General features: G+C 55.0%; 1 protein-coding gene and 1 long non-coding RNA gene across 2 annotated transcripts in view; one reads left to right on the forward strand and one right to left on the reverse strand.

Annotated features, from left to right (window-relative positions):
* Nucleotides 1-3,813: 3,813 nt before the first annotated feature.
* The window catches only part of BTBD2 (BTB domain containing 2), a 30,307-nt gene continuing 7,176 nt past the window's right edge, over nucleotides 3,814-26,944 (reverse strand). The window contains exons 2-9 of the mRNA XM_055371152.1: nucleotides 15,641-15,760; nucleotides 11,319-11,475; nucleotides 9,012-9,117; nucleotides 8,288-8,485; nucleotides 5,862-6,054; nucleotides 5,535-5,622; nucleotides 5,199-5,345; nucleotides 3,814-5,018 (exon numbers count right to left, since the gene is read on the reverse strand). Coding sequence (XP_055227127.1) covers nucleotides 4,857-5,018; nucleotides 5,199-5,345; nucleotides 5,535-5,622; nucleotides 5,862-6,054; nucleotides 8,288-8,485; nucleotides 9,012-9,117; nucleotides 11,319-11,475; nucleotides 15,641-15,760 — 1,171 coding nt within the window. The 3' untranslated portion in view covers nucleotides 3,814-4,856. The remainder of the gene's footprint in view (nucleotides 5,019-5,198; nucleotides 5,346-5,534; nucleotides 5,623-5,861; nucleotides 6,055-8,287; nucleotides 8,486-9,011; nucleotides 9,118-11,318; nucleotides 11,476-15,640; nucleotides 15,761-26,944) is intronic.
* LOC129528822 (uncharacterized) lies at nucleotides 6,054-6,960 on the forward strand. The gene is made up of 2 exons (XR_008674099.2): nucleotides 6,054-6,818; nucleotides 6,906-6,960. It is a non-coding gene; the product is annotated as an uncharacterized lncRNA (long non-coding RNA).

Genomic DNA, 26,944 nt, shown 5'->3' on the forward strand with positions numbered 1-26,944 from the left:
AACCTCCACCTCCCGGGTTCACCCCATTCTCCCGCCTCAGCCTCCGGAGTAGCTGGGATTACAGGCACCCGCCACCATGTCTGGCTAATTTTGTTTTTGTATTTTTAGTAGACATGGGGTTTCGCCGTGTTAGCCAGGATGGTCTCCATCTCCTGACCTCGTGATCCGCCCACCTCGGCCTCCCGAAGTGCTGGGATTACAGGCGTCAGCCACCGTGCCCGGCCAAAATAATTTTTTTTAAAGGTGATAGCAAGGGTGGAAGACCAGTACCACTGTAATATGTTGTGACAAAGCAGAAATAATGCACCTGTAAGAGTCAAATGGCAAGAGGGAAATGGAATGAGCTCATCGATGGTTTTCCCGGCAGTAGCTTGGGGATAAGGACTACCTGTCATGTGCTTTATATATTTACCCACATGTTAACCTTTTCTGATGCTCTTCATTTCTTTCTGCTGATCAGAAATTACATCTGGGACCGGGCAGGGTAGCTCACTCCTGTAATCCCAGCACTTTGGGAGGCCGAGGCTGGCGGATCATGAGGTTAGGAGTTCGAGACCATCCTGGCTAACATGGTGAAACCCTGTCTCTACTAAAAATACAAAAAATTAGCTGGGCGCCTGTAGTCCTAGCTACTGGGGAGGCTGAGGCAGGAGAATAGCGTGAACCCAGGAGGCGGAGCTTGCAAGTGAGCCCAGATCACACCACTGCACTCCAGCCCGGGCGACAGAATTCCAAAATTACCTCTGGGATAATTTTTAGCCTGAAGAACTTCAATATTTCTTACAGTGCAGCTTTTTTTTGAGACAGGGCCTGGCCCAGGCTGGCGTGCAGTTGCACAGTCATAGCTCCCTGGAGCCTCCACCTCTTGGGCTCAAGCGATCCTCCCACCTCAGCCTCCCAAGTATCTGGGACCATAGACGTGCACCACCACACTCAGCTAATTGTTTTGTTCTGTTTTGTTTTTAGGTAGAGATAGGGTTTCCTGTCTGGCTGTGTTGTCCAGGCACTTTCGGAGGACGAGGTGGGAAAGTGACCCTGGGATTAGAGGCGTGAGCCACCACACCGGGCCGAGTGCAGCTTTGTCGGTAACAAATTACAAATCAGCATTTGTTCCCTGAAAAAAATATTTATTTCACCTTTCTTAATAAGGATGTTTTTGTTGGGAGTGGCATTCCAGGTTGACAAAGTTTGTTTGGGACAGAGTCTCGCTGTCACCCAGGCTGGAGTGCATTGGCGTGGTCTCGGCTCACTGCAGCCTCCACCTCCCGGGTTCAAGCAGTTCTCCTGCCTCAGCCTCCCGAATAGCTGGGATTACAAGCGTGTGCCACCACACCTGGATAATTTTTGTATTTTTAGTAGAGTCGGGGTTTCACCATGTTGGCCAGGCTGGTCTCGAACTCCTGACCTCAAGTGATCCACCCACCTCGGCCTTCAGAAGTGCTGGGATGACAGGCGTGAGCCACCATGCTCCACTGACAAAGTTTTTAAAATGTTTTTGTTGTCCGGGCACGGCGGCTCACGCCTGCAATCCCAGCACTTTGGGAGGCCGAGGCTGGCGGATCACAAGGTCAGGAGATAGAGACCATCCTGGCCAACATGGTGAAACCCCATCTCTACTAAAAATACAAAAAATTAGCCGGGCGTGGTGGCAGGCGCCTATAGGCCCAGGTCCTCGGGAGGCTGAGGCAGGAGAATGGTGTGAACCCAGGAGGCGGAGCTTGCAGTGAGCCAAGATTGCACCACTGCACTCCAGCCTGGGCGACAGAGAGACTCTGTCTCCAAAAAAAAAAAAAAAAAAAAAATTGTGGGTCAACGTCTTTCATTCATTTTGGAAAATTCTTGGCTGTCATATAGCTTGAGTCTCATTCTCTCTCTCCTCTCCTTCTGGGACTCCAGTTACACATACCTTCAACCCTTTGACTGTGTCACGTATCTCGATCTGTTTTTCCATTGTTTTTAGTCACTGTGCTTCACCTTGCGTGTTTGTTTGTTTGTTTTTTGAGACAGAGTCTTGCTGTGTTGCCCAGGCTGGAATGCAGTGGCGAGATCTCGGCTCACTGGCAAGCTCCGCCTCCCAGGTTCACGCCATTCTCCTGCCTCAGCCTCCCAAGTAGCTGGGACCACAGGCACCTGTCACCACACCTGGCTAATTTTTGTATTTTTTTTTTAGTAGAGACGGGGTTTCATCATGTTAGCCAGGATGGTCTTGATCTCCTGACCTCGTGATCTGCCCGCCTCAGCCTCCCAAAGTGCTGGGATTACAGGCGTGAGCCACCGTACCTGGCTTTTTTTTTTTTTTTTTTTTGAGACAGAGTCTTGCTCTGTCTCCCTGGGCTGGAGTGCAATGGCACAGTCGTGGCTCACTGCAACCTCTGCCTCCCAGGTTCAAGTGATTCTCCTGCCTCAGCCTCCCAAGTAGTTGGGATTACAGGTGCACGCCACCACGCCCCGCTAATTTTTGTATTTTTAGTGGAGACGGGTTTCACCATGTTGGCCAGGCTGGTCTCGAACTCCTGACCTCAGATGATCCACCTGCCTCGGCCTCCCAAAGTGCTGGGATTGCAGGCATGAGCCACCACGCCCAGCCTGTCATTTTTAAATGGATGCTGGACGTTGTAAATGACAGATGGTAGAAGCTGGTGCTGATGTGTCTTCGCAGGGCTGTGTTCTCTTTTGGCAGGGTCTGGCGTAACAGCAGCCTAGTGAGACCCTACCAGGGTTTTGTTTTGGAGTGATGAGGTCTTCCGTTCTGTCCTCCCCCAGGAGTGTTGCCCTAGCTCCTGGTGGGTGGCCCTTCTGGTGTCTTCATTAGAAGCCCAAGGTGTTTCCTTTTAATATGTATTTTTTTAGAGATGGGGTCTTGCTGTGTTGCCCAGGCTGGTCTCAAACTCCTGGCCCCTAGCAGTCCTGCCTCAGCCTGCCAAAGTGCTGGGATTGCAGGTGTGAGCCAGCACGCCCGGCCCCCAGGGTGTTCGACAAGGCCCCCTACCCCGCCAGCCTCCATCTCCATTGCCTGCTCCCAGCACTGCGCAGTGTGGAGATCTGCTCAGCCTTCAGCCTCCTGGCAACTGTTTGCTGCTGGCTTTTTTTTTTTTTTTTAGACGGAGTCTTGCTTTCTCGCCCAGGCTGGAGTGCAGTGGCACCATCTTGGCTCACTGCAACCTCCATCTCCCAGGTTCAAGTGATTCTCCTGCCTCAGCCTCCCAAGTAGCTGGGATTACAGGTGCCCGCCACCATACCTGGCTAATTTTTGTGTTTTTAGTAGAGATGGGGTTTCACCATGTCGGCCAGGTTGGTCCTGAACTCCTGACCTCAGGTGATCCACCGGCCCGGCCTCCCAAGGTGCTGTAATGACATGTGAGCCACCACGCGGCCTTGCTGCCGGGTTTCTTGATGTCTTGCCCTGCACGTGTGCTCCTGAGGCAGCAGCCAACGGCTTGACTCCTCTGGCCACTGAGGCCAGAACTGGGCACTCCCTGCTTTCTCTCCATCTCTCACATCCACGGTCCCCCAGCAGCCAGCAGGGCCTCCCCACGGGGAAATCGGCACACACGTCCATTGCATTTGGGTTTGGGGGGAGGTGTTGAGTTAGGGTCTTGCTCTTGCCCAGGCGGGAGGGCAGTGGTGCATCACTGCTCACTGCAGTCTCGACCTCCCGGGCTTCAGTGTGGCCTGTGGGTACTTAAGGAGGGTCTTGCAGCACTGGCGACCAGACCCGGGGTTCAGGGTCCCTCTCGGCGCAACGTCCCTCGCCCACTGCAGCCCGGATGACAGGGCAGAGAGTGAAGGGGAGCAAAGCAGTGTGCGCTCAAGGCAGGTGCATTTGTTTCTTTATTTAAAAAAATCATCTGGGGGCATGGTCTGAGGAGGGCACCCCTCCCATGGCTTTGGGGAGGACACAGGTTCCAGGAGTCACAGGGCAGAAACACGCGGGGTGGGTGGGGGCGTGGCCGGAGTGGGGAGGGGCTGCGCCCCCAGCACCTGGGGGTGGCTCCCGCGGCACCAGGTGGGCTACGGCAATAGTATGTACAGGCGAGCAGTGCTCCTGGACCCGGTCGGGGCCGGCTGGGGCCCCATTCTGCGGCAGGGGAGCTCTGGGGCACAGGGTCTGAGTCCCATCTCGGGCTGCAGGGACCGCGAGGGCTGTCCAGGGAGGCTGGACAGCGGGGGCCTTTATCTGGGCCCATCAGGTGGATGAGAACAGACACTGCAAACCGCTCACCACCTGGGCCAGGGCTAGGCCTATCCCGCAGGGGCCGTCCCCACTGAATCCCGCGTGCGCAGAACTCAAGCCGGCATCCAGGCAGTGGGAACGCCCCGCAGGCTGGGCTTGGGTGGCCTCGGGCACGTGACAGGTGGGGCCTGTGTCCCGATAAACGGACAGGAACAAAAGGAACGCAAGGTCTGGGACCCACGGCTCTGGGAGCGGCGCCACCCAGGCTGGCTCCTAGCAGAGAAATGGGAATCGCGAATGCATTGCAATGTGCAGTGAAGAGACGCGAGGGACGCCCGCGGCGCACCGCCGGCAGACGACGTGGGCAGGCGCCCTGAGCTGCGGGTCCGTGGTCCCTGGCCCAGGCGGGCACAGCCCTGTCCCTAGTCCTGAGGGATTGTCTCCACAGGGCCTGGCCACTGGCCCGGCCACCTCCCCGGCTACCTCCCCGGCTGCCCTGATCCAGCAGCCGCACTCGTGGTGAACACAGGGCAACCCCTTCCTGGTGCTGAGGGGGCGTGGAGTGGACAGATGGCCCGGGGGACACTGGGCCTGGCACCGCGTGGGGGGGGCCCAGCAGCGGATGATGGCCTGGGGCTGCGGCTGTCCCCACGGAGGGAGGGCGGTGTCGGTGTCGGGCAGCCTAGGTGTAGAAGATGACCTCGGGGATCTGGCCGTCCTCCACGGATGTGCCATTGTTGTTCCCGGCCGCGTAGCAAAAGGTGAAGCAGGTCTTGGCGCCCGTGGTGGGCGACTCGTGTGTCACCTTGCGCAGGCCTTTGGTGCCGTAGTGGGAGTCTGGGCCCTGCAGGGAATAGGGGTACAGTGAGGTCAAGGACCACCAGGCTGGGATGCCCCAGGTGTGGACAGGGCAAGGCCCCGACTGGGCCAGGGTGGCTGCCTCTGGAGTGTGTGTGCTGTGCCCCGGTGGCTTCAGGATGGGCCAGAGACTCCCGCGGAGGGACCCCTGTCCCCGGCGGCGCACCTTGAGCGTGGCGCAGGCCGTGTAGTTGACGTTGGGCAGCACCTCCACCGGCTCCTTGAACATGACGCGGAAGGTGCTGGCTGAGCCGTCGCAGCTGAAGCCCGTGTCGTTCTGGCCCAAGACGGTGTTGCTGTCGGTGTGAATAATCTGCGGGGAGGTGGGAAGTGGGAGGCTCAGGCCTGGGGAGGGTCGACGGGGACCCCTCGAGGCCCAGCCCACCTGCCCAGGGTCGGGGCAGCACAGGGACCAGGGCCGGGGGTTCAGCCAGGGTTCCATGGAGGTGGACAGAGGACATGGTCCTGAGTGGGGCCTGGGGATGAGGCTTGGGGCTGGTACCTGGATGTTCACTTGGTAGTCGGTGGGCCCGTGGATGGATCCATACAGGCCAAATCCCACCACGAAGATGCGCTTGTTGACTGAGAACCTGCCGTGGCAGATGACAGGCGGCGGTGTGGATACCCAGGGACAGCCTAAGGTGAGCTGGGGCGAGCCCACCCCCATGTCCGGCCCCCTCCATTGTCCCTGAGTCCTCCACCCCCATGTCCGGCCCCCTCTATCAATCATCCCTGAGCCCTCCACCTCCATGCCCGGCGCGCCCCCCATCATCCCCGAGTCCTCCACCCCCATGTCCAGACCCCCCCCCACCTGCACCCCAAGTCCCACCTGATGCGGTCACTGGTCCCGCTGTAGCCCCAGCGACTCTCCACCTGCTGGAAGCGGTTGATGCTGCACTCCTTCCCACGAAGGCAGCAGCGGGGCCGGTCAATGAACTCCACTCGTGGCTTGGGGTTGACGGTGAAGTGCAGGAAGAGGCTGACCACCTCGCGGTCCACCAGGATGCCCGACTGTGCAGGACCTGCAGCACAGGGAGGGTGTGGGGGGGGGCCGGGCTGCACCCCAGGACCCCGAGTGCCTGGGAGGACACGCTCCTTCCCCCTAAGATGTCTGCATCGGACTTTCAAGGTGCAGGGACCTGGGCAGCCCCTCCCCGGGGGACTAGCCACCAGCCATGGCCCCTGCTGCCTGGGCTTTTAGGGAGAGGTCCCAGGGCACAGACCAGAGGCCGACAGATACGCTCACTCAGGGGCGATGCCTCAGGGTCTGGCCCCACTGTAGGGACCACCCGTCACTTCACTGTGGGTGGGGGGGTGCTCCGCTGCCTGTTCTCTCAGGGCCATTGGCTGGGAGGGGTCACTGTGGCTCCCTGCTAGGCCTGTACCCCCCAGGCTGCAGCCCTGGCTTCTAGAAGCAGTCTGGGGGTTCCTCTCCACGGTGGGCCCTAGGCAGCCACCTTCCCAAGCGCTTACACCCCCAGGGGTGATGGCTAGCAGACCCCAGGCAGGCTCCAAGAGCCAGGCTCTTAATCCCGGTGCAGAGATGTGACAGGCGGAGGGACCGTGCATGGGATGTGAAGGGGCTCTGCGCAGGGAGGGGAGGCCAGGAGGGGCAGAATTGGGGGTCCACCATCCACCCCCAGGAGTGCCGGGACACTGTGAGCACCCTCTGCTCTAATGAGAGCAGCCCTGCCTGCCTGAGACCTAATCACTCATCAACCAAGGTGGGCTCAACTCTGCATCACTCAGCTGCAAGCCAGCCCAGTGCAGACACATTTAATAACTGGTGAGAGACCATTATGGGTTAAGTGAATCAGGAAGACTGAGTATCAAAACTCAATAAACAATGTTAATTTTTTTTTTTTTTTTTGAGATGGAGTTTGGCTCTTGTCCCCCAGGCTAGAGTGCAGGGGCGTAATCTCGGCTCACCGCAACATCCGTCTCCAGGGTTCAAGCAATTCTCCTGCCTCAGCCTCCAGCATAGCTGGGTTTACAGGCATGCGCCACCATGCCCAGCTAATCTTGTATTTTTAGTAGAGACGGGGTTTCACCCTGTTGGTCAGGCTGGTCTCAAACTCCTGACCTCAAGTGATTCCCCCCATCTTGGGCCTCCCAGAGTGCTGAGATTACAGGAGTGAGTGACCCAGCCTGGCCAACAATTGTATTTTTTTTTTTATTTTAAATGGAGTTTCACTCTTGTTGCCCAGGCTGGAGTGCAGGGGCGCGATCTCGGCTCATCACAACCTCCACCTCCTGGGTTCAAGTGATTCTCCTGCCTCAGCCTCCTGGGTAGCTGGGATTACAAGCATGAGCCACCACACCCAGCTGATCAACAGTTGTATTTTTAAGAAGTATATATCTAGCCAGGCTCGGTGGCCCATGTCCATAATCCCAGCACTTTGTGAGGCCGAGATGGGAGGATGGCTGGAGCCCAGTTCATGACCAGCCCAGGTGACATAGCAAGACCCTGTCCCCACAAAAAAATACAAATATAAGCCTTGTGTGGTGGTGGCACCTGTGATCCCAGCTACTCCGGAGTCTGAAGCAGGAGGATCACTTGAGCCCAGGAGGTCGAGGCTGCAGTGAGCTGTGATTGTACCACTGCACTCAGCCTGGGCGACAGAGACCCTGTTGCTAAATCTGGCGACCTTCAGCTAAGCAAGAGCAGGGGCCGCGTGGACCTGGGGAAGGCCAGATGGCGAGTGTGCATCAGCCCCAGGGCTCTGTCCCAGCCCCTTCTGGAAAGTTCCAGGCCTGTTTTGCTCCAGAGCTGGATGGCGTCAGGCAGTGAGCAGCCACATGAGGGCAGGAGGCATCGTTAGGGCTGCCCCTTCACGTCACCCCGGAACCCAGGCCCTGCAGCAGGGGACCCCAAGGCCCACTCGGGCACATGACAGCCACCCCGGCCATGTCAGAGCCTTCCTGGGCTCGTCACGGACACTGGTACCTGCACCAGCAGGTAGCACAAGGGCCCGAAACGGGGACTCCCTTCCCTCCTGGGAAGATGCCACCAAAACAGCTGGACAGACACGAGAGGCGGGGTCTGGCAATGCGCACGGTGGGGACAGAGCTGGGCCGGGGCTAACAGACGGCCCTGTGGACGCGTCCTCACAAGCCAGGTTTCTTCCCATCTGTATATGCCAGGCATCTGCCAGGCTTTCCGCAGTGAACTTGGGGGCACTATCCTTGGTACCCAGATGCCCACCTGTGTGCCACTCCCCTCCCAAACCAGCCCCTGGGCCCGAGCTCTGTTACCTGCAGCGAACTCCTCGATGGTCATAAGCGGGAAGCGAATGAGGCCCAGGGCCTTGCCCAGAACCTTCCGCCTGTTCTCTGGCGTCACCTGCAGCTGCTGCCGCTGACACTCGGCCTCGGACCAGCGGACAACGGCATTGAACAGCCGCACCTCACGGATGCCCAGTGTGTCACGCTCCAGGACAGCCACCAGCGTGTCTGTGGGGTGGAGGAAGGGGCTGCGTGAACACGACACCCACGTGCCCACCCTGCAGGAGGCAGTGAGACTAACGTGAGAACCAGCAGTTAAAGCCGGGCTGGCAGCTACGGCCCGTGGCCCAAATCTGGCCCTGTGCGTGTGTTTATAAATAAAGCTTTATCAACACAAGACCACGCCCCTTCATTTTCCTCGGCTGTGGTGGTTTTCAAGCCACAAGGACAGACTTGAGTAGCTTTGACAAAAGCTGTTCAACAGCAAAGTCAAAACCATGGACCATCGGAGGACGAGATGGTCACCATCAGCTGGGATGGTGGGCTCTGGCCTGTGGTCTCCCGGCCAAGGCCCCAGACTCCCCTGGGGCTGTGCTAGGACCCAAGCTCCTGACCTGCTGCAAGTGGTGAGGCCCCAGCTCACCTGTGCAGCTCCCCCAGGGAACCCCCAGGCCCAAAGCTCCCACTGTCAATCCCCGGACCCTCCCGCCGAGGCCCCGCTGGGATTCCCACACCTGGGCTCCTGGGCCCTTACCCAGGTCAATGTCGGTGAAGCCCTCCGCGGTGATGGCGTCTGCGGTGTTTTTGTCGATGTTCTCCAGGCACAGGCTGGCCAGCTGTGGTTCATCGAAGAGTCGCGCCTGGCAAGAGACATCGACGGGGGGCGCGGGGGGGACATCAGCACCCAGCCCTCGGCAGATCCCCAGTGTGGGGCTGGCTCAAACGCAGCCCTGACCACACAGGCCTTCCTGAGCGTGGCCAGGAGCCACCAGGGTCTCAGCCACCAGGCCGGCCCTGTTGTGGGCCCAGAGACTCCCCTGTGACCGCTGACTGGGGCGGGAGAGTTGGGGAGTTCCCTCTCAGGACCTCAGAGGCCAAGGAAGGAAGAAAAAGATGCTCAGGTCCCTGTTGGCAGGGCCTGCTGCTTTAGGCAAAAAGGGCGTTGCAGCTGCACTCGGGGGGCAGCAGGGCCCAGGGCCCCGAGTGGCAGGCAGAGGTGAGGTGGCTGGGGCCGACCGGTGAAGCTTCCCGACCACAACATGCCCTTGGCCACTTGTGGTGGGAGGGGCCATGTCCCCGGCAGCTCCATCCCAAGACAAACAGCAGACATGACTTCTGACAGTCAGGTGACAGAGCTGGAGGTCGCCTGTGCTCTTAGGGAAACAGAGGCTTCGTTAGTGGAAAGTGCTGGAAGGGCCTATGCCAGCAGGGACCCAGGCAGGCCTTTCTGCGGGCATCCTCCCGAGGACACCTCTCAAGTGGGTTCGTAGTGGTTTTAGGGGCAGGGAGGCTGAGGCAGCCACAAGATGAAGCCCGGGGACTGAGCTCCAGCCTCCTCTCAGGTCAGGCAGAGGCCTCTCCAGCAAGGCGACCAGATGACCCGGACAAGAAACCCCTCCCTGTGGGAGTCCAGGATCCCCTGCATCTGACCTGCCAGGATGGAGGGGGAGAAGGTTCTGGGTCCTTTCCAGGATGCTGGACCCCCAAAGCCCATTAGAGGACCCAGTGCCGCTGTCCCCTCTGGCCACCCTCCACCCCCGACCAGGAGCTCACGGCTCCCAAGTGGCCGTCCACCCTTCCTGGCCCCACGTCCTCCTCTCAGCCTCCCTTGCCTGCACGACCTCCCCAGCCCCCGCCCTTTGGGCTGCACAGAGCCCAACTGGGGTCCCCTGAGATCCCTGGCCCTGCTCTGTCTACCTGACATTTCCTTACAGAGAGAGAGAAAGTTCTCTCTGGTTTTTTTTTTTCTTTTTTTTTAGCCAGGCGCGGTGGTGGGGGCCTGTAATCCCAGCTACTGTGGAGGCTGAGGCAGGAGAATCGCTTGAACGCTGGAGGCGGAGGTTGCAGTGAGCTGACATCGTGCCATTGCACTCCAGCCTGGGCAACAAGAGAAACCCCGTCTCAAAAAAAAAATTTATTTTACTTTTTTTTTTTTAGAGACAAGGTCTCACTCTGTCAGTCAGGCTGGAGTGCAGTGGCGCCATCTCCACTCACTGCAGCCTCAACCTCCTGGACTCAGGCAATCTTCCTGCTTTGGTCCCCCAAGTAGCTGAGATTCCAGACATGCACCACCGTGCTTGGCTAATTTATGAAATATTTTTTTTTAGTAGAGATGAGGTTTCACCATGTTGGCCAGGCTGGTCTCAAACTCCTGACCTCTGGTGATCTGCCTGTCTCAGCCTCCCAAAATGCTGGGATTACAGGCATGAACCACAGTGCCCGGCCTGAATCTTTTTTTTATTTTTTGTAGAAACGGGGTCTCTCTATGTTGCCTAGGCTGGTCTAGAACTCCGGGCGTCAAGCAATCCTCCCTACTTGGCCTCCCAAAGTGCTGGGGTTACAGGCGTGAGCCACCGCACCCTGCCAATAATTTTTTGAAGTATCACGGAAAAGTCCAAAACACATTTTTTTTTTTTTTTCAAGTGGAGTCCCGCTCTGTCATCCAGGCTGGAGTGCAGTGGTGCGATCTCGGCTCACTGCAGCCTCCACCTCCCGGGTTCATGCAATTCTCTTGCCTCAGCCTCCCAAGTAGCTGGAATTACAGGTGCCCGCCACCACGCCCGGCTCTTTTTTGTGTTTTTAGTAGAGATAGGATTTCGCCATGTTGGCCAGGCTGGTCTGGAACGCCTGAGCTCAGGTGATCTGCCCGCCTCAGCCTCGCAAAGTGCCGGGATTACAGGCGTGAGCAACCACGCCCGGCCCAAAACACATTTTACTACCAGGCCGGAGCCTGCTGCCTCCCGGGCCCGCCCCCGGCCCCGCCTCCAGCCTCGGTCCGCCCCGCCCCTGCCCCCCCCAGCCAGGCCTGGCCCCGCCCCCGCCTCGTACCGACCCCGCCCACCTGCGTGAGCAGCATGAAGGCGTTGTCGGCTCGCAGGTTCTTCTTCAGGAACTCCACGCAATGGGCCTCGAGCGCCGGCACCGCGTACTTCTTGGCGGTGTATAGCGTGGTCATCACCGTCTCCGGGCCGATCTGCACCTCGTCCGAGTAGAGAAACCTGCAGAAGCAACGCGGGTGGCCGTGAGGTGGGACCGCCATGCCCGCCCCCAGGGGAGAGCGTCAGGGGACCACTCAGACCGTTAGACTCGGCCACCCGCCCTTGAGCTGGCAGGACCCAAACACCCACATCAGGTTCCCCGAGGAACCTTCCAGAATTAGCCCCTGTCCGTTGCCCTCTGACATAGGGACACGACTTGGCAAGGCGGTCACCCATGAAAACGAGCAAGAGGCTGAACCCATCTACACAGCACACACCCGGAAGCGTCTATACGGCCTGTCTTGTTCTGCCCGGGATGCCCCAGGAGAGGGCACTGGGAGCTGGGTGTCTCCTCCTTGGGTGCCTTTTCCATGAGGAACTGTTGGTTCCCCACCTCGGGCACCACCGAAAACCTCAACCACTTCTGGGTGGATCACAGAACCCAACACGCTAATTAGGATCATGGATAATCATGGACGCTATTACCACCTGCCAGCGAGGGGCCCACACGACACTGAATGCAGATCAGAAGTTGGGCCGATCAAAAATAGAAGCACAGGCTGGGCCTGGTGGTTCACGCCTGTAATCCCAGCACTTTGGGAGGCTGAGGCGGGCAGATCGCCTGAGGTCAAGAAGTGCCAGACCAGCCTGGCCAACATGGTGAAACCCCGTCTCTACTAAAAATACAAAAATTAGCTGGGCGTGGTGGTGGGCGCCTGTAGTCCCAGCTACTTGGGAGGCTGAGGCAAGAGAATCGCTTGAACCTGGGAGGCAGATGTTGCAGTGAGCCGAGATCCCGCCATTGCACTCCAGCCTGGAGACAGAGCGAGAATCCATCTCAAAAAAAAAAAAAAAGCAGCACAGGCCAGCCTGGTGGTTCACGCCTGTAATCCCAGCACTTTGAGAGGCCGAGGCAGGCAGATCACTTGAGGCCAGGAGTTAGAGACTAGCCTGGCCGACATAGCAAAACCCCCCTCTACTAAAAATACAAAAATTAGCCAGGTGTGGTGGCAGACACCTGTAATCCCAGCTACCTGGGAGGCTGAGGCACAAGAATCGCTTGAACCCAGGAGGCGGAGGTTGCAGTGAGCCAAGATCGTATCACTGCACTGCAGCCTGGGAGACAGAGTGAGACTCCCTCTCAAAAAAAAAAATAAAAAATAAAAAAATGTCTCCACCCTGGAGCAGTGGCTCACATCTGTAATCCCAGCACGTTGGGAGGCAGAGGCGAGAGGATTGCCTGAGACCAGGAGTTGGAAACCAGTGTGGGCATAGTGAGATCCTGTCTCTAAACATATTTTTTTTTCAGCTGGGCACAGTGGTTCAGGCCTGTAATCCCAGCACTTTGGGAGGCTGAGGCAGGCGGATCATGAGATCAGGAGATCGAGACCATCCTGGCCAACATGATGAAACCGGGTCTCTACTAAAAATACAAAAATTAGCCAGGCGTGGTGGCGTGTGCCTGTAGTCCCAGCTACTCAGGAGGCTGATGCAGGAGAATCACTTGAACCCGGGAGGCAGAGGTTGCAGTGAGCCAGGATCGTGCCACTGCACTCCAGCCATGGTGGGAGAGCGCTACTCCATCTCAAAAAATAAAAAAATAAAAAAATATTTTTTTCTCTCCCAGCCTGTGGGTGGCATTTCCACTCTGCCGGTATTGTCCTTTGAGGTATACGTTTTTAACATTTTCCCTAAGTCCAATGTCTTTGTTTATTCTTTTCTTGGCTGTGTCTTTGGTGTCATATCCAAGTAATCATGGTCAAACCCAATGTCATGAAGATTTGATTCTGGTTTTTCTTTTTTTGTTGTTGTTGAGACAGAGTCTCGCTCTGTCGCCCAAGCTGGAGTGCAGTGGTGCAGTCTTGGTTTACTAAAACCTCTGCCTCCCAGGTTCAAGCGATTCTCCTGCCTCAGCTTCCTGAGTAGCTGGGGTTACAGGTGCCTGCTACCATGCCCAGCTAATTTTTGTATGTTTGTAGAGATGGGGTTTTGCCATGTTGCCCAGGCTGGTCTCCAACTCCTGATCTCAGGTGATCCACCCACCTCAGCCTCCCAAAGTGCTGGGATTACAGGTGTGAGCCACCGTACCTAGCCATACTTTGGATTCTTTTTTTTTTTTTTTTTTTTTTGAGAGGGCGTCTTGCTCTGTTGCCCTAGCTGGAGTGCAGTGGCATGACCTCAGCTCACTGCAAACTCTGCCACCTGGGTTCACACCATTCTCCTGCCTCAGCCTCCTGAGTAGCTGGGACTACAGGCGCCTGCCACCATACCCGGCTAATTTTTTTGTATTTTTAGTAGAGATGGGGTTTCACCGTGTTAGCCAGGATGGTCTCGACCTCCTGACCTCATGATCCACCCACCTCGGCCTCCCAAAGTGCTGGGATTACAGGCCTGAGCCACTGTGCCTGGCCACTTTGGATTCTTCTAAGTATTTTACAGGTCTAGATCTTACATTTTGGACTTTGATCTATTTTTTTTTTTCAAGACAGAGTCTCGCTCTGTCACCCAGGCTGGAGTGCAGTGGCATGATCTCGGTCCACTGCAACCTCCACCTCCCAGGTTCACGCCATTCTCCTGCCTCAGCCTCCCAAGTAGCTGGGACTACGGGCGTCCGCCACCATGCCCGGCTAATTTTTTTATTTTTTATTTATTTTTTCTATTTTTAATAGAGACGAGGTTTCACCATGTTAGCCAGCATGGTCTCAATCTCCTGATCTCGTGATCCGCCCATCTCAGCCTCCCAAAGTACTGGGATTACAGGCGTGAGCCACCGTGCCCAGCCTGGACTTTGATCTATTTGAGTTAATTTTTATATACAGTAAGGTAAGGGTCTAACTTCATTCTTCTGCATGTGTATTTCTAGTTGTGCCTGTGCTATTTGTTAAACTCTCTTTTCTGTTGAATGGCCTTGGCACCCTTGCAAAAATTATTTAACTCTATGTGCAAAGGTATTTATTTCTGAGCTCTGTTCCATTCCATTGGTCCCCACGTTCTGTCCTTATGCCAGTACCACACTGTTTTGATGACTGTAGCTTTGCAGTGAGTTTTGAAATCAGAAAGTATGAGCCCTCCAACTTTGTTCTTTTTCAAGATCATTGTGGCTATTCAGGGTCCTTGGGATTCCATATGAATTCTAGGATAGTTTTTCTATTTTTGCAAAAAACAGTAATTCTGATAGGATTATACTGACTGCAGATCGCAGTGGGTTGTGTGGACATCTTAACAATATTCTCTTCAATCCATGGACATGGGATGTGTTTCCATTTATTTGTGTCTTTTTAAATTTCTTTCACTGATGTTTCCTTTTTTTTTTTTTGTCGTTGTTATTTTTTGTTTGTGTACTCCAGCTTGGGCAACAGGAGCAAAACTGTCAAAAAAAAAAAAAAAAGAAAGAAAGAAAGAAAAGAAAAGAAAAGAAAAAGAAAAGCAGGGAACTGGCTGGACACAGTGGCTCATGCCTGTAATCCCAGCACTTTGGGAGGCTGAGGCGGGCGGATCACCTGAGGCCAGGAGTCTGAGACCAGCCTGGCCAACATAGAGAAACGCTGTCTCTACTGAAAAACACAAAAATAAGCTGGGTGTGGTGGTGAACACCTGTAATCCCAGGTACTCAGGAGGCTGAGGCAGGAGAATCACTTGAACCAGGAAGGCGGAGGTCTCAATGAGCTGAGATCACACCACTGCACTCCATCCTGGGCAACAGAGCAAGATTATGTCTAAAAAATATAAAATAAAAAGGGTGCCTCTGGGCTGGGCGCGGTGGCTCAGGCTTGTAATCCCAGCACTTTGGGAGGCTGAGGTGGGTGGATCATGATGTCAGATCGAGACCATCCTGACTAACACAGTGAAACCCCATCTCTACTAAAAATACAAAAAAATTAGCCGGGCATGGTGGCACAAGCCTGTAGTCCCAGCTACTTAGGAGGTTGAGGCAGGAAAATCACTTGAACCTGGAAGACTGAGGTTGCAGTGAGCCAAAATCACGGCACTGCACTCCAGCCTGGGCAACAGAGCGAGACTCCATCTCAGAAAAAAAAAGTGCCTCTGAAACCCCTCACTGCACAGGAACGTTCTAGAAATCTCCACCAAGCCAGGGCCTCTGAGCTGGTGTCAGACAGGGTCTATGTTCTCTGAGGTCCCCCTCCCCAGGCCCAGCTCCCCAGCAGGAAGCATCCGGAAGCATTACTTTAGCAGTGCGAGGAAGGCAGCGGGTTCCACGTCGGGCAGCTCAATCTCCGTGGATGTTGTGGCCATTCCCCCGTTGAACATGGCATCAAAGACGGCGCTGCCCACGGCCAGCACGAACCTGGTATGGGAGAGAGGAGGCCCTGGTTAACCCCGTGGCCGCCGCCCCACGGCCGGGAGGGCCTGCCCAGTATCCTGGGTGACCACCCCACTAGGGCTCCCTGCCAGCCTCCAGCAGGCATGTACCAGGCCCCCCGATGGCAGAGGCTTCTGGAAGGGGCCTGGGACAGCAGGAGGGTGATGCAGACGGACCCACGGCAAGGACAGGCAGGGCTACGACCATGCCCTGGGCCACACAGGGCCTCACGCTCTGCCAGCCCTCACCATCCTCTTTCCTTCCAGGCGTCAGGCACGCACTCATTCACTCATACCCATATGTGTGCATTTATTCACACGTGTTCATTCACACATGCGTTCACACATGCATTCATTCACACATGCATTCACACATACATTCATTCATGCATGCATTCACTCACTCATTCACATGCATTCATTCACACAGGCGTTCATTCATTCAATCATTCACATATTCATTCATTAATTTCCATGTACATTCACTCACTCATACACATGCACTCATTCATTCATCCACACATGCGTTCATTGATCCACTGATTCATTCCCGTGGGCATGTATTCACTTGCTCATTTATGACACATGCATTCATTCATTCACTTTCTCATTCATCGCACACTCATTCACTCACCCATTCACACACACACATTCGTTCATTCCCACATGCACTCATCCACTTAGTCTCATTATTCACTCATTCATTCACACTCATCTACTCTCTATCACTCTCCTGCTCACGCCATTCCCTCATCAGCACAAGCTTTCCCAGGGAGTCAGCTACAGGCACAGGGCCTGGCCTCACTGAGGCAGACAGACGAGGACCAAATGGCCGAACAGCCCCCACTGAGTGAGAGAAGAGAGAGGAGCGTGGTCCCATCGGGAACGCAAGGCCCAGGGAAGCCCTGTGGGGTCATCTGAGCCGCCACGCCCATGGGGAAGGGCATGGAGGCCCAGGGAACAGCAGGAGCGTGGGAGGAGCGTTAAGAGGCAGCTGGGGTGGCCCCAGCTGGGAAAGCGGTGGCTGTGAGGACGCTGGGGGTTCTGCCCCGTGTGAAGCACAGGCTGCCTATGGGGCCCACTCAGTGGCTCAGATATTCGGTATCGCAACAGGCAGGAGGGTGCGGTGGGCACAGAAAGGCTGCTGGTGCCTCCCTAGCCTCCCCAAGAGCCGGCTATGAACCCGCGTTTGGCCAGGTCTGTATGGGGTGGGGAGGACTCCACGGCTCCCAGGCTCAAGCCGCCACTCTGTGCTGTCCATGTACAGTCCCCAGGGCCTGCCCACACGATGGCCTCGCAGGGGGCTGAGAGCACACACAGCATGGGGGGGGGGGGTCACGGACACTCGGCGTGTGGGGTCCCGGACACTCAGCAGGGGCACAGACACTTGCGGGGCGGGTTCATAGACGCTCGCGAAGTGGGATCATAGACGCTCGGCCTGCGCGCGGCGGAGCACCTGCCCCAGGACGTTGCGGTCCCTGCGTCACCTCTTCCCCACCTGTCCCCTTCCAAGCCTCCCACCACAGCAAGTGCCAGCTCTCAACGGCCTCTCCACGCTCGGAAAGCTCCGGAGCTGCAGGTGGTTCCGCACGGATGGGACCTGCTTCTCACTCCTGCACAGCTGAACCTCCAGGCCTGGCTGGGCGACCTCCACACAGCTCCCGGGAAAGCCCCCGTCTTCCGAGGAGAAGCTCCTCGCTCTCTTCCCACCACACGCGCCCCCACGACCCCCGCAGGCCCTCGGCCCACCCGGTCCAGCCCAGGGCTTGACTGCGCCCGAGAGTCAGGTCAGAAACCAACGCGGTGGCTTCCACACGGGCCCCGACCACAGCGTCCACATCCGCCCCGAACCTCCGAATGCGAGGCCCGGCGGAAACAGGCCGGTGCTAACTCCGTGAGTCAGGACGAAGGCGCCGGGGAAGGCTGGCCCTCACCAGTGGCTGGTGTTCTTGGAAGAAGGAGAAACAGGCCGGGCACGGTGGCCCACACCTGTCATCCCAGCATGTGGGAGACCAAGGCGGGAGGATCGCTTGAGCCCAGGAGTTTGAGACCAGCCTGGGCAACATAGTGAGACCCCATCTCTACAAAAACATTGAAAATTAGCCAGGCATCGTGGTGAGCAACTGCAATCCTAGCTACTCAGGAGGCTGAGGCGGGAGGACTGCTTAAGCCCAGGAGGTCAAGGCTTCAGAGAGCCAGGACTGCGCCACTGCACTCCAGCCTGGGCAACAAAGCAAGACTCTGTCACAAAAAAAAAAAAAAAAAAAAGGCCGGGTGCAGTGGCTCACGCCTGTAATCCCACCACTTTGGGAGGCCAAGGCAGGCAAATCACCTGGGGTCAGGAGTTGGGAGACCAGCCTGGCCAACATGGTGAAACCCCGTCTCTACTAAAAATACAAAAATTAGCTGGGTGTGGTGGCGGGCGCCTGTAATCCCAGCTACTCAGGAGGCTGAGGCAGGAGAATCGCTTGAACCTGGGAGGTGGAGGTTGCAGTGAGCCAAGATCACGCCATTGCACTCCTGCTTGGGTGACAGAGCGAGACTAAAGACTCCATCTCAAAAAAAAAAAAAAAAGAAAAAAAGAAAAAAGAAACAGAGTGGGCAGCCGCATGAAGCAGGGACTGGAGCGATGCGGCCACAGGCGAAGGATGTCTGGAGTCCCCAGAAGCTGGGTGGGGCAGGAGGATCCTCCCTTGAGCCTCCAGAGGGAGCGCCGCCCTGGTACGCCTTGATCCATGGTCCTGGGCTCCGGGACTGGCAGAGGATGAACCCACTGAGTTTGACCCCCCAGTGTGTGGGCATTGGGACTGCCGCCCGCCCGTCTGCCCTCCTGGCCGCGTCCTCAGGGGCCCAGGCCTCAGGGCCCTGCGCCACCATCACCCACAGCTGGTGCCCCAGGACAAACGCTCCCCTCCCACACGATGTTCCAGAAATAGAGTACCTGTGCGTGGGACTTCTCTTTCTTGATTTAAAAATGTATCTTGGTCTCCTGTGGGGAAAACCTTTGAGGAGGGTTCAAAAGCAGAAAGCAGGAGGCACTCAAGTGGGCCCGGCGTGGGCCGTCCATGCACAGTTTGGAATCAGGGAGCACCTCTGACATGGGCGGGTCCCCAGGCAGCTCTGCCGGTCCCCAAGGCAGGGGCTCCTCCAACACCGAGCCCCTCCCTGGAGACACCTGCATGGGCCTTCAGGATTCGACCACTGGGCACCGCTACTGCCTCCTCTGCCCACCGTGAGTCCCCAGCCCCACTCCCGGCCGTTCCCCTCTTCATGTATCTGTAACCCCTTCCCCTTCCAAACAAATCGAGAACACACGGCCACACAAAAACACATCCACAATTGCTCACAGCAGCACGATTCCCAACTCCGAACGGGGAAACAACCAGTGTCCATTGACAGACACGGTGCGACCACCCACGCACCGGAACACGACCCAGCCACAAACAGGAACGACGCTCTGATGCAGGACCCGGCGCAAATGCGCCTTGAAGACGTCGCGCTCTATGACAGACGCCAGGCATAGAAGGACAAATCCTGTGTGATCCACTCCTAGGAGGTCCCCAGAGTCCTCAGATTCAGAGACAGAAAGTAGGATGGGGGATGGGCACAGTGGCTCACGCCTGTCATCACAGCACTTTGGGAGGCTGAGGCGGGCGGCTCACCTAAGATCAGGAGTTCGAGACCAGCCTGGCCAACATGGTGAAACCCTGTCTCTATGAAAAATACAAAAATTAGCCAGGTGTGGTGGTGGACACCTGTAGTCCCAGCTACTCAGGAGGCTGAAGCAGGAGAATCACTTAGAACCCAGGAGGCACCGGGCGCGGTGGCTCACGCCTGTAATCCCAGCACTTTGGGGGGCCGAGGCAGGTGGATCACGAGGTCAGGAGATCAAGACCATCCTGGCTAACACGGTGAAACCCCGTCTCTACTAAAAATACAAAATATTAGCCAGGCGTGGTGGCACCTGTAATCCCAGATACTCAGGAGGGTGAGGCAGGAGAACTGCTTGAACCCTGGAGGCGGAGGTCGCAGTGAGCTGAGATCGTGCCACTGCACTGCAGCCTGGGCTACAAGACTGAGACTCCATCTCAAAAAGAAAAGAAAACAGGTTAAAGACCGAAAGAATTGTGTGGTGCACAAAGGGCCAATGATTCCGTGATGTAATCTACGCAATGCAACGTCCATGAAGAGCCCTAAACCGCAGGGCTGAGCCTCCAAGCTGGTGACTTTGTCCACGTACCACGAGGGTGGCCATCCCGAGCCCACAGGACACAGGTGCAGGTGCTCCGATACCCTCTGGACATGTGAACCTCTTCATCTGGCTGCAGGATGTCCTTGCTGTTTTTGTTTTTTGAGATGGAGTCTCGCTCTGCCGCCCAGGCTGGAGTGCAGTGGCGCAATCTTGGCTCACTGCAACCTCTGCCTCCCGAGTTCCAGTGAGCCTCCTGCTTCAGCCTCCCGAGTAGCTGGGATTACAGGCATAGCACCACCATGCCTGGCTAATTTGTGTATTTTTTTAGTAGAGATGGGGTTTCACCATGTTAGCCAGGGTGGTCTTGAACTCCTGACGTCAGACGATCCGCCCGCCTCCGTCTCCCAAAGTGCTGGGATTACAGGTGTGAGCCCCCACGCCTGGAAGAGATGTCCTTTATTAAATCTTTCATTTATTTTTCATTTTTAGTTTTAGTTTTTACAGGTGTGGTCTCACTCTGTCACCCAGGCTGGAGTGCAGTGGCACGATCATAGCTCACTGCAGCCTCAACCTCCTGGACTCAAGCAATTCTCCCACCTCAGCCTCCCGGTAGCTGGGAACACACACACAAGCCACAATGCCCAGCTAACTGTTACATGTTTTGTACAGACGGGGTCTCGCTATGTTGCCCAGGCTGGTCTCAAACGCCTGGGCTCAAGCGATCCTCCCAGTTCAGCTGCCCAAAGCGCTGTGATTACAGGCAAACCGATAACTGTATTTCTCGAAGTTCTGTGAGCTGTTATGGCTAATTATCAAGCTCAAGGACGGAGATGTGGGACTCCTGATTTTAGTCAGAGAGAAGTGTGGGTCACCTGGGGACTCGCCCCTGCAACAGGCATCTGACGTGGGTGGCATGGGGCTCAGCTGACCACCTGTGGGGTCTGTGCTCACTCTGGATGGTGGGTGTGAGGGTTGAGTTAAATTGTAGGATGCCGCCGGGCACAGGGGCTCATGCCTGTAATCCCAGCACTTTGGGAGGCCGAGGCGGGTGGATCACGAGGTCAGGAGATCGAGACCATCCTGGCTAACATGGTGAAACCCCGTCTCTACTAAAAATACCAAAAAAAATACAAAAAATTAGCCGGGCGTGGTGGCGGGCGCCTGTAGTCCCAGCTACTCGGGAGGCTGAGGCAGGAGAATGGTGTGAACCCAGGAGGCGGAGCTTGCAGTGAGCCGAGATTGCGCCATGGCACTCCAGCCTGAGCGACAGAGCAAGACTCCGTCTCAAAAAAAAAAAAGAAAAAAAAATTGTAGTGTGCCCAGTTTGTATCTACAAGATGAGGAATCACTTGCTGTGGAAAACCCACACACAGTGCCAGAACGCCTATGAGGAGTAAAAACAGATTTTCCTTTCTATCCAAACAGAAACCATAAGAGCTGGAGTGGCTACGTCAACATCAAAAGAAAGACGCCACTTTGGGGGCCAAGGCAGGAGGATCATTTTAGCCCAAGAGCTGAGGATCACCCTGAGCAATGTAGCAAGACTCCGCCTTGCCTGTTTTTCTACGAAAAGTTTAAAAATTAGTCACACACAGGCTGGGTGCAGTGGCTCACCCCTGTAATCCCAGCACTTTGGGAGGCCGAGGCAGGCAGATCACAAGGTCGGGAGTTCAAGACCAGCCTGGCCAACATGGTGAAACCCCGTCTCTGCTAAAAAAGTACAAAAATTAGCCAGGCATGGTGGCGTGCACCTGCAATCCCAGCTACTCGGGAGGCTGAGGCAAGAGACTTGCTTGAACCCAGGAGGTGGAGGTTGCAGTGAGCCAAGATTGCATCATTGCACTCGAGCCTGGGCAACAGGGCAAGATTCCGTCTCAAACAAACAAAAAAGGCCAGGTGCGGTGGCTCACGCCTGTAATCCCAGCACTATGGGAGGCCAAGGCAGGTGATCACATGAGGTTGGGAGTTCAAGACCAGCCTGACCAACACGGAGAAATCCCATCTCTACTAAAAATACAAAATTAGCTGGGTGTGGTGATGCATGCCTGTAATCCCAGCTACTCGGGAGGCTGAGGCAGGAGAAGAATCGCTTGAACCCGGGAGGCGGAGGTTGTGGTGAGCCGAGATCACACCATTGCACTCCAGCCTGGGCAACAAAAACGAAACTCCGTCAAAGAAAAAAAAAAAAGAGAGAAAGAAAAGAAAAGAAAAAGGAATCTCTGGACCCCAAAATCACTACTCCAAAGGGAAAAATCAAGCTGGAACCGCTTAGGACAAACCAGCCTTCTGTTCTATTCCTTAAAAAGGACAGCTACTAAGATAAAAAAGCTACATACCTCCCTCCCAATCTGTCCACAAGGAAATTCCTTGCGGACAAAGGACAGAGAGAACTCAGCCATCCCTCTGCTCACCGAGATAAATGCGTATCTGATTGCTGCCTTTGGAAAGGCTCATCAGAAACTCAATGCAATGGTCTGTTTCTTACCTATGACCTGGAAGCCCCTCCCAGCTAAGAGTTTCCCCCCTTTCTGGACTGAACCAATGTTCATTTTACATATATTGATTGATGTCTCATGTCCCCCTAACAGGTATAAAACCAACCTGTGCCCCGACCACCTTGGGAACATACTGTCAGGACCTCCTGAGGCTGTGTCACAGGCACACGTCCTTAATGTTGGCAAAACAAACTTTTTTTTTTTTTTTTTTCTGAGATGGAGTTTCACTCGTGTTGCCTAGGCTGGAGTGCAATGGCATGATCTCAGCTCACCACAACATCTGCCTCCCAGGTACAAGCAATTCTCCTACCTCAGCCTCCCAAGTAGCTGGGATTACAGGCATGCATCACCACGCCCGGCTAATTTTGCATTTTTAGTAGAGACGGGGTTTCTCCATGTTGTTCGGGCTGGTCTCCAACTCCCGACCTCAGGTGATCTGCCCACCTCGGCCTCGCGAAGTGCTGGGATTACAGGCGTGAGCCACCGCACCCGGCCAGGCAAAATAAACTTTCTAAATTGACTGAGACCTGTCTCAGATATTCAGGGTTCACATAACAAACCTTCATATATACCCTCTGAGTCGAAAATAAAATCAGGCCACGAGCAGTGGCTCATGCCTGTAATCCCAGGACTTTCGGAGGCCGAGGCAGGAGGATCACTTGAGCCCAGGAGTTTGAGACCAGCCTCGGCAACACAGAAAGACCCCATCTCTACAAAAAAAAAAAAAATTATTTTTTTTGAGATGGAGTCTTGCTCTGTCACCCAGGCTAGCTCTGTCACCCAGGCTAGAGTGCAGTGGTGCCATCTCGGTTCACTGCAACCCGTCTCCCAAGTTCAAGCGATTCTCCTGCCTCAGCCTCCCGAGTAGCTGGGACTACAGGTACCCACCACCACGCCCGGCTAATTTTTTTGTATTTTTAGTAGAGACGGGGTTTCACCGTGTTAGCCAGGATGGTCTCAATCTCCTGACCTCGTGATCTGCCTGTCTCGGCCTCCCAAAGTGCTGGGATTACAGGCGTGAGCCACTGCGCCCAGCCAGGAATTCTTTTGACTGCCAAATTCCATGGAATCTGTGAACCGCGGTTTGTTTCTGCACTCACTGGCTGGTCTGCGGGTTTTCCGGTTTTGAGCTACTGTGGATCATGCTGCTCTGAGCATTCACGCACGAGGCTGTGTGAGGACACAGATTCTCCTTCTCCTGGATAAATGCCTCGGAGTGGAATGACCCTGACGTTTAACATTTTCTTTTTTGAGGCAGGGTCTCACTCTGTCACCCAGGCTGGAGTGCAGTGCTATGATCACAGCTCACTGCAGCCTTGACTTCCTGGGCTCAAGTGATCCTCTCACCTCAGCCTCCTGAGTAGCTGGGACTAGGGCGTGCACCACCATGCGTGGCTAATTTTCAAAATTATTTTTTAGCCAGGCGCAGTGGCTCATGCCTGTCATCCCAGCACTTTGGGAGGCCGAGGCGGGTGGATCACCTGAGGTCAGGAGTTCGAGACCAGCCTGACCAATAGGATGAAACCCCGTCTCTCCTAAAAATACAAAACTTAGGTGCGGTGGCCGGAGCCTGTAATCCCAGCTACTCAGGAGGCTGAGACAGGAGAATTGCTTGAACCCGGGAGGCAGAGGTTGCAGTGAGCCAAGATCACACCATCGCACTCCAGCCTGGGAACAAGAGCAAAACTCCGTCTCAAAAAAAAAAAAAAAATTTTTTTTAGCCAAAGCAGTGGCTCACACCTGTAATCCCAGTGCTATGGGAGGCCAAGTTGGGAGGATCACATGAACCCACAAGTTCAAGACCAGCCTGAGCAACACAGCAGACCCCATCTCTACTAAACAGAAAAAAATCAGCCGAGCATAGTGGTGCATGTCTATAGTCCCAGCTACTTGGGAGGCTAAGGTGGGAGGACTGTTTGAGCCCAGAAGCTGGAGGCTGCAGTGAGCTATGATCGAGCCACTGAACTCCAGTGTGGGTGACAGAGTGAGACCCCGTCTCTAAAAAAAAAAAAAATTTAATTTTTAAAAAGTCTAAGAGTCCAAGGGGTCAATACTAGCCACACATGGCTATTTAAATCTATATCCAAATTAAGCTGAATTCAACATTCAACTCCTCGGTCACACTGTCCACATCTGTAGTCCGTACTGGCACGAGTGCCTAGTACTGGACAGCACAGATCCAAACCATCCCGGTTACTACAGGATACTCTACTGCAGAGCACAAGACCACAGAACCCACAGAAAAACTGTTAAACCTAATAAGGCTTCAGGAAGAAACAGTTCAAACCAGAAAAAAGTAAACATGCCAGCTACTCGGGAGGCTGAGGCAGGAGAATCACTTGAACCCAGGAAGCGGAGCTTGCAGTGAGCTGACACTGTGCCACTGCACTCCAGCCTGGGCAACAGAGCGAGACTCCGTCTCAAAAAAAAAAAAAAAAAAAAAAGAAAAAGAAAAATCACCCAACTTTATGTCCTTAGAAAGACCAATCTCCTCAATAAATTCCTTTATCACTTGACGAACTGATTCTCAAGATCATCAGACACCATTAGCCCAGGGCTGGCAAACTATGGCCCTTAGAGTGAATCTGGCCCACCACTTGTTTTTGTAAATTAAGTTTTTTTTTTTTTCTGAGACAGAGTATCACTCTTGTTGACCAGGCTGGCCTGCACTGGCACTATCTCAGCTCACTGCAACCTCCTCCTCCCAGATTCAAGCGATTCTCCTGCCTCAGCCTCCTAAGTAGCTGGGATTAGAGGTGCTCACCACCATGCCCAGCTAATTTTTTTATTTTTTATTTTTTTGAAACAGTCTCACTCTATCGCCCAGGCTGGAGTGCAGTGACGCGATCTCGGCTCGCTGCAACCTCTGCTGCCCAGGTTCAAGCAATTCTCCTGCCTCAGCCTCCCAAGCAGCTGGGATTACAGGTGCCCGCCACCACGCCCGGCTAATTTTTGTATATTTAGTAGAGATGGGGTTTCACCATCTTGGCCAGGCTGGTCTTGAACTCCTGACCTCATGATCCACCTGCCTCGGCCTCCCAAAGTGCTGGGATTACAGGCGTGAGCCACTGCACTCGGCCAATTTTTGTATTTTTAGTAGAGACGGAGTATCACCATGTTGGCCAGGCTGGTCTTGAACTCCTGACCTGAGGTGATACTCCTGCCTCGGCCTCCCAAAGTGCCAGGATTACAGGTGTAAGCCACCGCACCCGGCCAATAAAGTTTTATTAGAACACAGCTATTCTTGCTGTGTTACATGTTGTTGATTTATGGCTTTTTGTGCTGCTATGGCAGAATTAAGTAGCTGCAACTGAGACAGTATGGCCTGCCAAAAATATTTACTATCTGACCCTTCACATGAATCTGCTGGCACCTGTGTCTTTTATCTGTTTTGGTTTTGTTTTACACACAGCCAAGGTCTCACTATGTTGCCCACACTGGTACCAAACTCTTGGCTTCAAAAGATCTTCCCACCTTAGGCCAGGGGCGGTATCTCACGCCTGTAATCCCAGTACTTTGGGAGGCCGGGGATAGCCTGAGGTCAGGAGTTTGAGACCAGCCCGGCCAAAATGGCGAAACCCCGTCTCTAAAAATACAAAAATTAGCCGGGTGTGGTGGTGCACACCTGTAATCCCAGCTACTCGGGAGGCTGAGGCAAGAGAACTGCCGGAACCCAGGAGGCAGAGCTTTGCAGTGAGCCAAGATCATGCCACTGCACTTCAGCCTGGGCAACAGAGTGAGACTCTGTCTCAAAAAATAATAATAATAAAATAAAACACAGAATATAAGTTCCATAAGGAAGGAGATGTTTTTCTGTCATATTCACCTCCTGTAGCCAGGATTGTATTTCAGTGAGTATCTGTAGGGTGGACAGATGGGTGGATGTGGGTGACTGATTCTAGAAGAGTAAATGTGTCAGACCAGCTGAGAAAGTATTTTTTTTTTTTTTGAGACAGAATTTTACTCTTTTTGCCCAGGCTGGAGTGCAGCAGCACGATCTCAGCTCACTGCAACCTCCACCTCCCAGGTTCAAGCAATTTTCCTGCCTCAACCTCCCGAGTAGCTGGGATTACAGGCACCTGCCACCACGCCTGGCTAATTTTGTATTTTTAGTAGAGACAAGGTTTCACTATGTTGGCCAGGCTGCTCTCAAACTCCTGACCTCAGGTGATCCCCCTGCCTCAGCCTCCCAAAGTGCTGGGATTACAGGGGTGAGTCACTGCGCCCACTCTTTTTTTTTTTTTTTTAGGCGGAGTCTGGCTGTGTTGCCCAAGCTGGAGCACAGTCGTGCGATCTCAGATCACCACGACCTCTGCCACCCAGGTTTAAGCGATTCTCCTGCCTCAGCCTCTCAAGCAGCAGGTGCAAGCCACCATGCCTGGGTAATTTTTGTATTTTTAATACAGACGGAGTTTCACTATGTTGGCCAAGTTGATCTCGAACTCCTGACCTCAGGTGATCTGCCCGCCTCGGCCTCCCAAAA

This window comes from Gorilla gorilla, chromosome 20, assembly GCF_029281585.2.
Source record: "Gorilla gorilla gorilla isolate KB3781 chromosome 20, NHGRI_mGorGor1-v2.1_pri, whole genome shotgun sequence".
Lineage (NCBI taxonomy): Eukaryota > Metazoa > Chordata > Mammalia > Primates > Hominidae > Gorilla > Gorilla gorilla.